This window comes from Macrotis lagotis, chromosome 8 (genome assembly GCF_037893015.1).
Source record: "Macrotis lagotis isolate mMagLag1 chromosome 8, bilby.v1.9.chrom.fasta, whole genome shotgun sequence".
In the NCBI taxonomy this organism is placed as follows: Eukaryota; Metazoa; Chordata; class Mammalia; order Peramelemorphia; family Peramelidae; genus Macrotis; species Macrotis lagotis.
In genome coordinates, this window is record NC_133665.1 from 97670095 (window position 1) to 97685708 (window position 15614).

The window sequence follows — 15614 nt, forward strand, 5'->3', positions numbered from 1 at the left end:
GCATAATCTCTCATGCCATATAATCTGGAAAATTTCAGGCAGTTTTTGGATGAGCAATGGACCCCCCCCTGCAGATCTTAGCTGGATCTCAGCACAAGGTGCTTTGCCACTTGAAAGGAGCTTAATGGCATTCAAAACCTCTTCTTCAGTTGGAACTTCAGCTAGGGACTGATTGACTTTAACTTGAGGTAAATGGTCAATGGCTTCTGCATTGATTGATGATGATCTGTTAAGAAAACTATGGAAGTGTTCAGCCCATCTCTCTGGACTCATGTCCCTTTTGTTAATCAATGTGGATCCATCAACATTGAATAGCTGAGATGCACCATATGTCTTTGGTCCATAAGTAGCCTTCAGGGCATCAAAAAAAGAATTTTGATTTGTTAATATCTGCAAAAAAAAAAATTGGATTTCATCTGCCTTCTTATTGAGCCAAGAATCCTGCATCTCTCTAAACTTCACTTGGACTTTACTTTTGATGGAATTAAATGCTGCCTTCTTAGAAATGGATGAACTAACTAAAAATAAAAAATAAAAGAAATGGATGAACTATCCTGTGGTAAACCCTATGGAGTTCTCCTTTTCCATTTAGCAGCTTCTGTATTTCCCCATCATTTTTATCAAATCTTGGTGTTTGTGAGTGTTCTAGCCCAGATGAGCAAATATACTGCTGTACACCAGATCTCTGAAAGCTGCCCACTCCTTTTCTGCTTTCCACCTTTGATGTCTTGCCTGAGCCACCTATTTCTCAACTGTGGCTCCAAGAAACTGTAGCATGCACAGTGGCCATACCCTGGTAAACCATTAAGCTAGGTTGAGGGTAACCTAGGGAGTCAGTGAGTAGTGGGTGATGACTATCCCCAAGATATGAAGTCTACACTGGTGGAATGGGGAGGAGAACAGTTCCTTCCAAGGGCCATAAAGCCAGCTGAAGCAGGTGCTGTGAAGCTCTTAGACCTCGGTTAAACACTGAAGACACCTAGGTCATCCACTGCATCCAGAGTCATCACCAGTTGTCTTGAATCTGTCTTGCTATGCTGGATCATGATAATTTTTGGAGAGTGAGGTGAATGACTTCATGCAGCTCTGCCTCACTTAAATCCAGTTTACTCAAGCAACAAAAGACATCCCTTATAACCATTCTGCAGCAAAAAGAGGACAAGCTTATATTTCAGGGTGAATTTAATGTAGAGTAGGCTCATATTACCAGACATGGCAGGGAGTCCTTGGGAGGAATGGAGTTGGAAGCAGCAACAGCAATGAAGAACTGCTCAATCCTCATCACAAACACTGACTTCCATTTACCTTCCTGGATACACTCTCATAGCAAATACTGTCATCTATTAGACTGTGTGATTGTAAGAAGAGACAGAAAGGATGTGAGAGTAACAAAGGCAATGTGTGGTACAGAGTAATGAACTGATCACAGATATCCTTTCTAAGCTAAATATTCATGTTCAACCAAAGCAGTGGCTCCAAGGGAAAATGAATACTAGAAGAATTAATGTCAAGAGATTAAACAGTTTGCTGCTAACTTAGAGGGAAAACTGAGTCAACACACAGTTGGCAACAGTGGAACCTTCTCAGGCAAGAATTTGGTAAATCCTAGCCAGCAGGCACAAGACAAATCCCTATCAATAAAAAAACAATGAACTCTGCCCTATCCTGAAAGGATTAAGTCTTTGAGCAACTGACCTTTAGCTGCAGACACCCTAAGTATACCTCTTCTTTGCTCTTTTAGATATACTCCTCATCCATACATCCCTCATTACCTCACCTCAGCTCTCTGAGCTACCACCCTCCTATCTACTTATCCCTAATTTCCTCCTCTCTCACTCTCCTAGCCTCTTTAAAAGTTCACCCCTGGGGCGGCTAGGTGGCACAGTAGATAAAGCACCGGCCCTGGAGTCAGGAGTACCTGGGTTCAAATGTGGTCTCAGACACTTAATAATTACCTAGCTGTGCAGCCTTTGGGAAAGCTACTTAACCTTGCAAAAAAAAAAAAAACCTAAAAAAAAATTTTACCCCTTATTCCCTGCTTCATGGCTGCTGCTGCTGCTGCTGCTTCTGCTGGTGGTACAGCTGCTAATCCTCTATTTTCTCTTTCTCTTAAGTTTCTGCTAACCCAGCAATATGTAAATAAAGATTTTTTGGTCTCTAAACTTTCCTGGGGCAGAGTGGTTCTTTTAAGAGAATTCTTAAAAAAAACCTGTAGCTGACCACTTTTTGCTACAACAAGATGATATAGTAAGTTTCTCACTTGGCAGAAATTAGGTCAGGTTAAAAAAGGAAAATTAATGAGAAAATGTGCTAATTTATAGTAGATCCTGGATTCACTTCATTCATTTCTTTTTCCTCCTTTCAAAACAAAAATGCAAAAATTCAATTAACTGAAACTCTACTTCTAAGAAAAATTCACTCAACCCCCAGTGATTTGAGATTTGGTTCCAAGACTGTACCTGATATATCAACCTAAACATTCACTTATTCCTAGAGTTCAGAGAGGTAACACTGATGCAGGGAATAATGAGCACAGGAAATATTGCAAATGGAAACAAATTTTTTTCTTTTGTTTTTAGGTTTTTACAAGGCAATGGGGGTTAAATGGCTTGCCCAAGGCCACACAGCTAGGTAATTATTAAGTGTCTGGAGGGCGGATTTGAACTCAGGTACTCCTAACTCCAGGGCTGGTGCTCTATCCATTGTACCACCTAGCCACCCCTAACTTCTGAACTGTTAAAATACTTCTTCTTGACTTTCATTCTGACCTTGGTCATGCTCACACCAGTGGGCCAAGCTAGATGATGCAGGCTATACAATGATCTCAAGCCACAGGAAATAACATGTTGGACTTAAAGGCCACGTCCTTTGAGACAGGAAATACTAGTGCATAGACTGTCAATGTCTTGGCCACTCCTCGGAGGACCACCACTAGATCATGCTTATTGGAGAATACCTGGAGCCAGGTACTAAACCACTCCCCAAGTGCCACCCTTGTCTGACCCATTATGGAAATGCAGTTAAGTAAGGGGACCAGGTTTATGTGGTTTATCCAGATCTTAGTATAGCCCTCAGAGTAGAGGTAAGAGTTCGAAGAGTCTACTTTTAAGTATAGAGGAAACCTTGCTAGAATATTTTTGGTAAATAGTTGGCCAGCCTTCCTTGGCTCCACTGAAGGGGACTACCTCCCTCCCAAGCCAGCCTATTCCTCTTTGGAAATGTTAATTTGGAAATGTTAATTCCTCTTTCTAAATGTTAATAAGCTTTTTCAGTTATTGGACCAAAATTTGCTCATCTTTAACTTCTATATGAGGCTCTTGTCCTCTTGGGTCAAATCTCTCATAGAATGACCCTTCAGGCACTTGAAAACAGCTATCATGTTCTCCCCAATTCTTTTTATTCAAGGGAAGCATCCTATGTCCTCCAACTGACCTACATATTGAATTATTTAAGGCCTTGTAACAACTTTAGAGGCCCTCCCTCTCCCTGCTTTTCTAAAATGTATTCACACCCTCTATCAAACTATCATTTCTCATCTTTGTATCCTTAGCATCAAGCATGTTACCTTACCCATAGCTGATTTAATTGAATGGAATGACTAGCTAAAGGGCAGCTCCAAGGGAAAGTAATTGATATACCAGGAAACAATTTTCAAAGTAGAGATGTATGAAAAGAGATTTAAGAAATTAAGTTTTTTGAATTACAATGAGGTAATTTCAAAGAAATAACTTGTGGCTAGGCTAACAAAATTTATGTAGGCTTTCCTATCAAAGATAATCTGAGGACTTTACTAGAAGCACATTAATCTTTTAGGAAAACTTCTCTAGATTCAGTTTCATCCGAGGATGATATTGAAGCTGCCTTACACTATTCTATAGTGCTTTACTCTCTTCACAATAACCCAATGAAATAAGGTAGAAAGTGAAAATAATTTAAGAGAAATAATGACAAATCGCTAAGGAAAAATGTTTATATTAACCAAGAAACAAGGTCTCATCAAAATCAAAAATTTTTTTGGTGTGATATTATGTTTTCAAATAAAGTAAATGACAGGAAAACTTCAATAAGAAATCTCTTCTCTAACTCAGTTTCTAAATGTTACATTAAGCCCATTGATCTGAAGTTTCAGAGCAATATCAACAACATTACATTTCTCTACTATTAAGGATCTATTTAAAAACTCTTACCTGACAAAAACCTTGAGAGTTGAAATAGCACAAATATTATTGTCCCTATCTTAATTACAAGGAGACTGAGGCTAAGAAAGGTTATACAACATGCTCAAGGTCACAGAGGAAGTTACAAGTGAAAGGTTAGAAAACCATGTTTTCTAACCAAAATCCAGGATTTTCCACCATACTCTCCCAATTCCTTGAAATAACTCATTTATAAAAACTTTTAAAGGTTTGTGAAACACATTTTAAAGTGTGTTTTTTTTTCATATTTTTGGAATATCACCTTAAAAATTCAAATGTTTAATAATCTTGAATAATTACTTTTCTTCTTTGCAGTCCATGAGGTATATCTTTAGCTTCTGGTCATCTATCTTTTAGCTAGAGCTGACAGCATCAGTTAGGCTCTGTCTGGCCAGCACAGGAAATACTAAAAGGTTCACTCAGAAAGTAGCTAGAATTCAAGTGACAAATGAAAAACATTGCAGAATCAAAACAACATGTCCAATAGCAGCTGATACTGCATTCATTTTTCTAAATGGATTTAAATCATAGGTGTGGAAGGGGTCATCTTATCTAGTCTCCTCATTGTAGATAGGAAGAAACTGAAGCTCAAAGAGGTTAAGTCAGTCTCACAAAGGCAATAAGAAGCAGAATCAAGATTCAAACTCAGGCTTTATGGTTCTGAATCCAGAAAGAAGGAAAATGAAACAATAACTCCTAGAGTCTCGTGACTAGAACATTGCTACCATAATAGAACCAGCACTGAATTCCAAGAAGAGTTAACAGCTGAAGTTACAGGACAAAGTTTCCTTAATTCAATAAATATCTATTATTTGCTTACTATATTTAAAGAAAGCATGGTAGGGACAAGGATATTAAAAAAAAAAAAAAAGAATAGTCCCAGTTCTCAAGGAGCTTAAACTACTGGAGAAATATAGGTAGATTCAGAAAAGCAAACACCAAGTAATAAAAATCATTTCAAGAGGAAGCAAGCACTAACAACTGAAGAAGGCATTGCATAATAGGTAGATGGAAGCCTAGAAGTCTATGAGATGAAAGTGAGGAGTAAGTACATTATAGATGGACTATTTGTATCAAGGCATGGAGGTGGAGATGGACAGTTATGTCCAGGCATTACTTAATAGGCCACTTTGACTGGAAAGAGAGAGTATGTGAAGGAGAGTAATATAAAATAAGTCTGTAAAGATAGGTGAGGAGCCACATAGTGGAAGGCTTTAAATGCCAGGCTTGAGGGGTTTTACTATAGAAACCAGAGGCAGACACTGAAGATTTTTCAATAAGTGAGCAATGTGGTTAGATCTGTGCTTTAGGACTAAGCATTTTGGTCAGCTGTGTGGAGGGCAGATTGAAGAAGGGAGAGAATGGAAGCAGGGAAACCAATTTGAAAATTATAACAACAAATTTAGGTTAGAAGTGATAAGGGCATGAACTCAATTCGAGGCTGTATGAGTTGAGATAAAGGGATGGATGTGAGGGATGTGGAGGAAGCATAGTTAAGACAGTAGCAAGGGGCGGCTAGGTGGCGCAGTGGATAGAGCACCAGCCCTGGAGTCAGGAGGACCTGAGTTCAAATCTGACCTCAGACACTTAATAATTACCTAACTGTGTGACCTTAGGCAAGCCACTTAATCCCATTGCCCTGCAAAAAAAAAACAAAACCCTTAAAAACTAAAAAAAAAAGACTTAGTAGCTGATTGGCCTAAGGGAACTGAAAGAGAGGAAAAAGTCAAGAATGACTTTATGATTGTGAACTGGAATGAATAGAAAGGTGACAATGTCCTCAATAGAAAGAGAAAGGATAGGGTTTGGGAAGAAATATAATGAGCTCTATTTGGAGGATATCCATTTGGAGATGCACAGCAGGCAGTTGATAATACTCTATGAAATTCAGGAGACAAATTAGGTCTAGATGTATGGATCTGGCAACAATCTGAATAGAGATGTTAATAGAACTCATAGAACTAGCTGATGAGACCACCAGAGGAAAGTCTATTGAGAGAGAAAGGAAAAGAACCCACGACAGTGAAATGCATCCAATACTCCTAAAGTTGAAGTATTACTGAGTAGATGTTCCCAACTATGACAGAAACTATTCTGAATTTGTGATACTCACCTCCAGCTTTTTCCTTTGATCACTACCAGCCTCAGAGACAGGACTACTTGGGACTGTAGTCTGCATAAGGAAACACTCTTTGCAAACACGACTCTGACGACTATTGTCTGCCTTAAATTCTGAGCACTTCCCACAAATCACCTGCACCAAAGGGAAGACATATTATTCTTTACCCATCATTGGAAGGGAAATCGTTTCATTAGAAATACTAAATACACAGAGAGGAGAAGGCAGGAAATTTGAAAAACCATGGAAAGAATATATATTGCTCTCCTTGGATTCTTTATATTTGTCCTTTTAAAAAACCTGTGTTAATAATATTCCATTACCAGGATACATCACAACTTGTTTCACTTGTAGCCAATCCTGAAGAAGTAAATTGTTTTCAGTTTTCTCTAGAAGTATAGAGGATAAATATCTGTCCTCAGAATCAGGAAGACCTGATTCTACTCCTGAAACAGAGTGACTGTATCAATGCTTTAGGCATGTCTTCAGAATGGGGATTCTTAAACTTTTTTTGTGTCATGAATTCCTTGGCCATATGGAGACATCTTTGGACCCCTTCTTAGCATAATGTTTGGTAGTCTGCATTCATAACTGAAGGACATGCTAAATTTCAGTTAGAGGTTAGTGAAAATGAAGGATATTATTTTTTTCCTCATCCAAGTTCACAGAGCTCCTGGAATCATTTTATATACTGCAACTTTGATCTAAGATTGTTAGTTGCAGAGGGAGTTCCCAATATCAATGAAATCACAGGTCCAGTTCCTATCTCTAAATGAAGCCACTATTCATCCTTGTTTGCTTTCCTAGTTTTTTACTATACAAAAGAACAGTGGAAGCAGAAAGAGAAAGAAAAACATAGGTAGTAGACGCCAGCTTGTAGCATGGCAGTAGAATATAGTGGGTAGACAGACTTCTAGATTTGAAACTGTACCCAAATCCCACTTCAAACACTCCCTGGCTATGTGAGTTTGAACTCACAGATTCCTCATCTGTTCAATGAGGATAATAAAATCTCTAGTAATGATCTTGTAGGTTTGTAGTGAACTTCCTTAAGGCAGCCATATAAAGTATTTTGTAAACTTTAATATTTAATTATTATTATTATTATTATTACTTGGGATCTACACCTGTGAAGTTTTAAAGCAACAGCCTCAAAACAGAAAGGAGAACTTTTCCATATTTGTGAAGAAAACAACCTTCTCCCTCTAGCCTCAGTCCCTTGAAGTCAGAGATTAAGACTCAAAATGTATTTTGAGACATTATTTAGCAGCTAATACAAGCTTTTCTGAAAAACTATGCAGGAGCTTCATCACAGCTAATCCTGGGCAGCTCCAAATAAACATATAGTTAGTCTTATCAACATTGGGATTTTGCTCCTAAAACTAAAGTTATGCATTTCACCACACTGTCTGCCTAGGAAAGACTTCTTTTTCTCTGGTGGTCAGGAAATGTGGTTTCATCCTAAAAAGAAGCCTAAGGGAATTCATTTGTAGAGAGCCTTATCTAATGCTTAAGGATAATTTATTGATTTTATTTGCTTGCCACTCTTCAAAATAGGTTAGCCTTTGTTGAATTCTAAATTGGTAATAACTTAATTCCAAATGTTTTGTTTTCTCAACAACATTACTCTGTGGGGACAACTTTTTGTTTTAACATTAAACAATGATGGGACAGTCTGCCCTTGGGAGAAAAAAGATTTTGATGACTTGAAACTAATAAATAAAGATTCAAAAATGTCTACTGCAAAGTAATAAAAGCTAGTCTATAACTGGAGGATAGCTTGCACATTAGAGAAAGCAGAAATCTGGACCTGTGCCCAGGTTAGCCTTTATGTATGTGGGGCATTCAGCTGAAAGGGAAGAAGAGTTTTCTTAAAAATTTCTTTGCTCCAGATTAAATTTATTTTATATTCCAAGAAGATTTCCTTTCTAATTTCCAAAACATTAGTTTCCCCCTGTCTCTGTCCCTTGGACCTATAAGAAATAATAATAATAATAACTAATATTTCCATAGCACTTAAAGGTTTATATGTAAATATATGTAAAGTAATTTACATAAGACTCAGAAGTCATAAATGCAAGTCACAGTTGGTCCATACTGGAGATAGAGTCACAATCCAACTTCTATGTTCAGATCTTTCTGTACTATGGTCTAGCTTGCTTCTCAGTCAAGTTATCTTGATTGGAATTCTAGCCCTAAGGCTGAGCTACCTTGATTAGAGAGTTAGAGAGTGAGGACACATTCAGGTGGCCTACTATGCCTAGCTGGTCCAAAACCAAACTGCTTCATGTCATATTCCACCAGAGTTGTCCACCTATCCCAAATCACACACACACACACACACACACACACACACACACACACACACACACTCACACACTATATATATATATATATATATATATATATATATATAATATATATATAGTTTCTTCTACTGTAAAATGATGAAATAATAGCACCTATCTCACAGGGTTCTTGTGAAGAAAACAAATTAGTATTTGTAAAGCATTTTGGAAATCTTGAAGTACTATTTATTTTTTTAAATTTTCTTTTGTTTTTTGCAAGGCAAAGGGGTTAAGTGACTTGCCCAAGGTTACATAAGCTAGGTAATTATTAAGTGTCTGAGGCCAAATTTGAACTCAGGTCCAGTGCCCTATCCACCATGCCACCTAGTTGCCCCTTAAAGCACTATTTAAATGCTACTATTAATATTATATTTATTATTTTTCAACTACAGCAACTTTCAAAAATGATGCACATACACTAACTTCCTCTATATGAGATACAAAGATAAAGCTATATAGATAGCAGCAACAGACATAGATTTAGAGACCATTACAGCTACAAGTGAAGTCAAAGATACAGCCATGGACAAAGTTGGAAAGAGATCACCAGACAGAACTTTTAGACAGAAATACTTACAGCCCCACACTGTTTGCAGTGGTGTCTTCTTTTTGTAATTGAATTAAAGGTTTCACTGCAGCTTTTGCAAGTTTGCTTCTCTTTGTCTCTTCTATTTTTAGACTTTCTGGAGTCAAGCTGAAATGGAGATGAACAATTCAATGAATCTATGAGTCAAGCATTATCCAATGTATCTGGCTATGGAATTTGAAAACCCTGGCATTTTCCTTCCAGGTGCTTCAGATTCCCAGGATTGTGCACATGTGAAAAATAAGGACCTGGTTCTATAGAGACCTGGAGGTGAGGAAGTACTCATGCAATTTTGGGCCATCAGTTTATTGATTAGGTCTGATACTGCACACACACACACACACACACACACACACACACACACACACACACACACACACACAAATATAAGGATAGGCATTGACTCAGGGAGGCAACATCAAAAGGTGGGAGAGGAAAAGTGGTGGCTTTGACCAATGGGTATAAAAAAGTCTTGAGGCTTAGATCCATATGGACACACAACGACATAAAACCCACAAACCAAGGCAAGGATTCAGCGAGGAGGAAGAATGCCACTACCTCTTTCATTCTCCCTCTCACCCCTATTTGTGACAATATATCCTTTTAAAGTTCTCCTGAATCTTTATTATAATTGTATATTGCCTGTATACATACAAAAGGGGAAGGTGAGACTGATATCCATCAGACTTGTTCAGTCTTATTCCTGATACTTAAAAGAGATCCCTAGCATTTACAATCTGAAGATTTGTAGATGGCAGAATGTTCTCATGCATATGGATGCATAAATCTATGTAAACACACAAACACATACATATACATACTCACAGAAGAGATAACAATTACCTAGCAAGAGAAATCATAAGGACAGTTTCACTCTCTTTCATACAAACACACCCAGGAACACAAGCAGATGCAGACATGTATGTGCGGACACACAGTCTCAGAAATAGTTACAGACACAGAGACATATACACAGATAGTTTTACATTCAAACAGATGATATTTTCACCTCTGTTTAAAGGCAAATTAAAAAAAAATCTTGAAACATCATAACAAATGAAAAATTTCCAATATCTTGAACCTGGAATTAGTGATGCTTAAATCATTCAATGAGTTCTCAAACTTCCTAAAACTGCTATCAAAGCCCTAGTGGCAGGAAATGAATTCCTCTCTCCTACCTATCCTTCATCTCCACTTGTTGAACTTCCCATTTGTTTTTTTAGAATCTCTTTTAGCTCTTTTTTTTAAAAAGGTTTTTGCTAGGCAATGGGATTAAGTGGCTTGCACAAGGCCACACAGCTAGGTAATTATTAAGTGTCTGAGGCCGGATTTGAACTCAGGTACTCCTGACTCCAGGGCTGGTGCTCTATCCACTGTGCCACCTAGCCACCCCTCTTCTAGCTCTTTTTTTAAAAAAAAATTTGTTTATTTAAGCCAATGGGGTTAAGTGACTTGCCCAAAGTTACACAGCTAGGCTACTATTAAGTATCTGAGGATTTATTTGAACTCAGATCCTCCTGACTCCAGGGCCAATACTCTACCCACTGCTCCACCTAGCTGTCCCCCATTTTTCAAGGCCCAGTTCAGGGACCTTGTAAGCTTCCTCTATACTTGATATTCTTATTTAGATATGGTTTCTTTACTAAAGTCTAAGTTTCCTGAGGGCAGGAGCAATGTCTTATTTAATCTTTATTTTGTATATTATTTCATCACAGTACCCAGTGTTAAATACATATAAATATGTGATAAGTATTTGCTGAATCAAATTAGAAAAATGAGCTCAAAAAGGCAAAAAAAAAAGAAATTTAATTTTAAAATAGAAAGTGAATTCAACAGGTATTTATTAAGGACTGTGTGAAGCACTGTGTTTGGCACTAGTAAAACAAAGACAAAAATCGAAGATTTCCTTCTCTTAAAAGGCTCACAGTTTATCAGGAGACACAATAGCTAATTCAAGTCAACAAACATTTTTTAACATCTACTATACACTATATTAGGGCTGGAGATATAAAGATAAAAAACTCCAACCCTGGTCCTACAGCTGGCTGTATGGGCAGAGTACAGCAGCAGTTTAGTAACTTAGAAAACAGACCGAAAGAAAAAAGAATCATACCCGAAAGGAGAGCTGAGACATCATATTAAAAAAATATTCCATACCATTGTATGTAATTGGAAAACAAATAAAATATTTATATAATTTAACAAAACAAATATTCCAGGCATCATGCTAAGTGTTTTTATGATCATGATCTCATTTTATCCTTATAACAACCCTGGAGGAAGGTACTATTATCATTTTACAGATGAGGTCCAGGTCATACAGCTTAGGGAGTGTCTGAGGCCAGATTTGAAGTCAGGTCCAGGCCCTGAGCTCTATTCACTGCATCACCTCACTACTTCATATTACTTCAGCCATTTTCAGTCATGCCTGATTCTTTATGACCCCATTTGAGGTTTTCTTGAAAAAGACAGGAGTGGTTTGCCATTTCCTTCTCCAGTTCATTTTACAGAGGAAGAAACTGAGGTAAACAGGGGTACATAACTGGTTAGTGCCTGAGGCTAGATTTGAAGTCAGGAAGATGACTCTTCTAGGCTCTCAAGGTCTGGCACTTTATCCACTGAGCCAACTAGGCTCTTTATAGGTATGTTTTCCTAACTTTCTTGATTAACAGTGAACATTCAGAATTTAGTCTATTTTATATTAACATTTCTAAGGAGAAAATTAAATACACAGCAGGAAAAATTTAGAAAAATCAGTCAACAAATACATGAATATAAACATGAACACATACATATATACAGATATACATGCTGACTACATGTTTTGCTTCCTTGCTGGGTGTTTAATTTTCTCCTTGGCAAATGTTAATGGAGGAGCTCCCTATTTATACTCATTGTTAACTTAGTGAACTAGGAAATTCAAATTGGAACCACTACTACCACCAAGTGGTACAGTTATATCACTTCAGGTAGAAATGATACTCCCTTTTCTCAGTACTATTGTTCTGAATATGGGGCATTTCTCTGAAATGAGATGTATGTGAAAGGAAATAGAAGGAGGCAGGGTCACAGTAACCACTTACCTGCTCTGCCATCTCCATGGAGGGTTTGGCAAATTCCTCAGCAAAGGGGATAACATGCAAGTTTCCTCTCTCTCCTCTTTTACTTTACCTCCTTTTCTCCAATATGGGCTAAGAGCTAAGATTTTGGGGGACTCTAAACTAAGGATATAGACTTTCTTCTAGTGCTACACTTTTGTTTTTTTTGCAAGGCAATGGGATTAAGTGACAAACAGCTAGGCAATTAAGTATCTGAGGCCAATTTGAACTCAGGTCTTCTGACTCTGGGACCAGTGCTCTATCCACTACGCCACCTAGCTGCCCCCATTCACATACTTTTAAAGATTCAATTATTGCTGAAAAGAGACCAGTCGGGGCAGCTAGGTGGCGTAGTGGATAAAGCACCGGCCTTGGAGTCAGGAGTACCTGGGTTCAAATCCGGTCTCAGACACTTAATAATTACCTGGCTGTGTGGCCTTGGGCAAGCCACTTAACCCCATTTGCCTTGCAAAAAACCTGAAAAAAAAAAAGAAAAGAGACCAGTCATACCTGAGAACTTGCATAGGTTTTTTTTTTTTAAAGTTGAGAGAGTAGCTCATTAGTCTTCCTTCCAAATTGATATTGCTCCATTAAAGACAGTTCTTTGAATTTCATCTTTCAACCAGTCACTCATACTATTTCCCAGCCCATCATATTCACAAGTAAATTATGATAAACTATTAAATGTGGTGCCAAAATTCAAGTATAAGGCCAAATATAACTGGCATTTCTGGTGCAATACCTACAAGGAATTCAGCTATAGCAACCAAGCCAAAAATAAAAAAACAAAACCAGACCAATATAATTTATTCCCTAAACCATCCACTTTATAATACATACTAGACTTTTTTTTTCCATACTAGACTTTTGTCAAGAATTAAATTTGAGCTTAAATAAAACACAAACCTTTTTCCCTTTTTTGACATTAAAGGGCTCTAATTGTCCATTTCCAGCAATAAAATCACAGATAATAGAGTTAGAAGGGACCTTACAGATCATCAAGTGCAACTCCCTCATTTTACAAAGCAGGCAACTAATGAAGGCCCAGAGTAGTAAGCAACAAGCCAGGATTGAAGCCTAAGTCTCCTTAGTCCAAATTTAAGGCTTCTCCTCCATCATCAGTCACATCATGGTGATCATCTGGCCTGACTGAGGGAGAGAAGCCACTACTTTCCAGGGTCATTCCTGCCATTTCTAGAGAGCTCTTAATTTTGCCCTTGGGGTCATTCAAATTAAGCTTAATTCCTCTTCCACAGGACAGTGCCACTTGAATACCTGAGGAGCTGGGATACTCTCTGTTCCTCCCCATTCAGCTGCTGGAGAATAGCCAGCCATCATCTCCTGGGGAAAAGCAACTCCCAAAAATATCAGCAATGGAAATAAAGAGCCAAAAGACAGCATAGAAGGAGATGAAGAAGCTGTTCACACTGTTCTGGCCCAGCTATGAAGAACTGGCATCATCTCTAGGTAATCTATCACTGCTTATTTTTCTTCTCAGTGGCAGAGATTTCCTTGGAGCTGCTCCCACAGTTGCTGATTAAAGCATAGGTTCAAAAGGCTAGAATAGATGAGGGGTTAGGTGTAAAGCATTAAAAAGGATCCAGTCATTAGGCAATCCATGATCAGATAAGTGGAAGGAGCAATGTGATACAGTCCAGAGACTATGACAAACTTTAGTCAACAAAAAGTCCTCCAGGAAGTGACCAGCTAATTCAGGATGAGTAATCTTCCCTTAGCGTCAGAGATCAGATCCTTCTTGGGTACAGTTTTTTTGTTTCTTTTGTCTGAGTTGAGGCAGGAAGATGTCTTTGGAGCTGATGGAAGAGATTATTCTCTAGTGTTTTAGGATAAAATTCCCTCTGCTTTGCCAGTGGAAAGGAGTCCTTATTCTGAGAACAGAAAACTCAACATGGGCAGGGGAGAATTTCTGAGCAAAATACCATGAATTCTTTGTCACAGATATAGAAGTAGACAGGACTCCAGAGGTCATCTATTCCAATCACTGTGTACATGAAAAATCTACATGTTGAAAACTGACCACATTGTCAGCCTCTAAGTCACAGCATACACATGTAAGCAAGCCATAGACAACCACTGTTACTAACCATTCTCTTCTATATCATCTCCTGGCAAGTTAATTAAATCTTTGATTTAACCGTTGAACCTTACTTTCTGAATTTGGGGGATGTGGGGGAATCATCCTGACATTTGTATATAGTGTGAATACAATTTTTTACTTAATGGAATTCATTATTTTTTTTGACACTTACTCCTCCAAATCCTCCACAACCTTCTGCCCCTGCCATGGACTCCACAGAACTTGTGCTGGCCATCTGAAAAGAGGAAGATGAAAGACAAGTATGGAGATGATCTGGTTGCAAACATCACAATTACCTATCCATTCACCAAACATTTTCTAGGATACTTTTGTGTTAACACATACCAAGTATTAGGAGAGATAGAAATTTCAGATGATACCTGGAACTTAATCTCAGGAACTTTTATAGGGGGCTGTGACATTGAAAAAACAATATAAACAATATTCCATGATAAGTGGATGAGAGAGGTCTGACATGAAGTGCTCCGTGAGGTCTGAGGGTCAACCAGTATAGGATCAAAGAGATCTTATAGAGGAGGCAAAATCTGAACTTGACTTTAAAGAACATTTAGGAAATCGTCAAGTAAAGAGGGATAAGTAGGTCATTTTCAGGCCTAGAGATCAGCATGAGCAAAGCCAAAGGGGTGGAAAGCATAGTCAGATTTAAGGGACAGAGAGTAGACCAGTTCAGTTAGAATTTAGTGTGTGTGAGTTGGAACATACTAGGAGATAAAAACCAAAAAAGTAATATGGTGCCGGATTGTAAAAGGCCTTGAATGCTATGCAAAGGAGGCAATATGAAACGACTGATTTCTTTTTGAACAGAAGAATGACATAAATAGATCTTCTTATGAAGGAAGAAGAGATCCTAAAGAACAGAAGATTCATGGGAGCCATCACCTCTGTCTTCATATATCTGAAAGCTGCCATGGAGAAGAGAGACCAGATTTTATTATGCTTGGCCAAGATGAAGAACTAGGTGCAATGAAAGTAGAAACATGACTTTAGGAGTAATATAATATACTATAATAATATACTCCTATTTCCCTATGTTTCCCCTTGACCTAATCTTTGGCCAGATCCTCCAGAGAGATGAAGCCTCTTCTTCCACAAATACATACCTACTTTGAAGAAGTTAAGATAAGAATGAGCTGACAGAGGTGTAATGA

The 15614-nt window shown here is 38.0% G+C and overlaps 1 protein-coding gene across 1 annotated transcript in view; it reads right to left on the bottom strand.

The window, feature by feature from the left end:
* FGD3 (FYVE, RhoGEF and PH domain containing 3) overlaps positions 1-15614 on the bottom strand; it is a 212711-nt gene that overhangs the window by 10148 nt on the left and 186949 nt on the right. Inside the window, exons 15-17 of the mRNA XM_074197689.1 lie at positions 14618-14680; positions 9241-9357; positions 6310-6450 (exon numbers count right to left, since the gene is read on the bottom strand). Of these exons, the coding sequence (XP_074053790.1) occupies positions 6310-6450; positions 9241-9357; positions 14618-14680 (321 nt within the window). The remainder of the gene's footprint in view (positions 1-6309; positions 6451-9240; positions 9358-14617; positions 14681-15614) is intronic.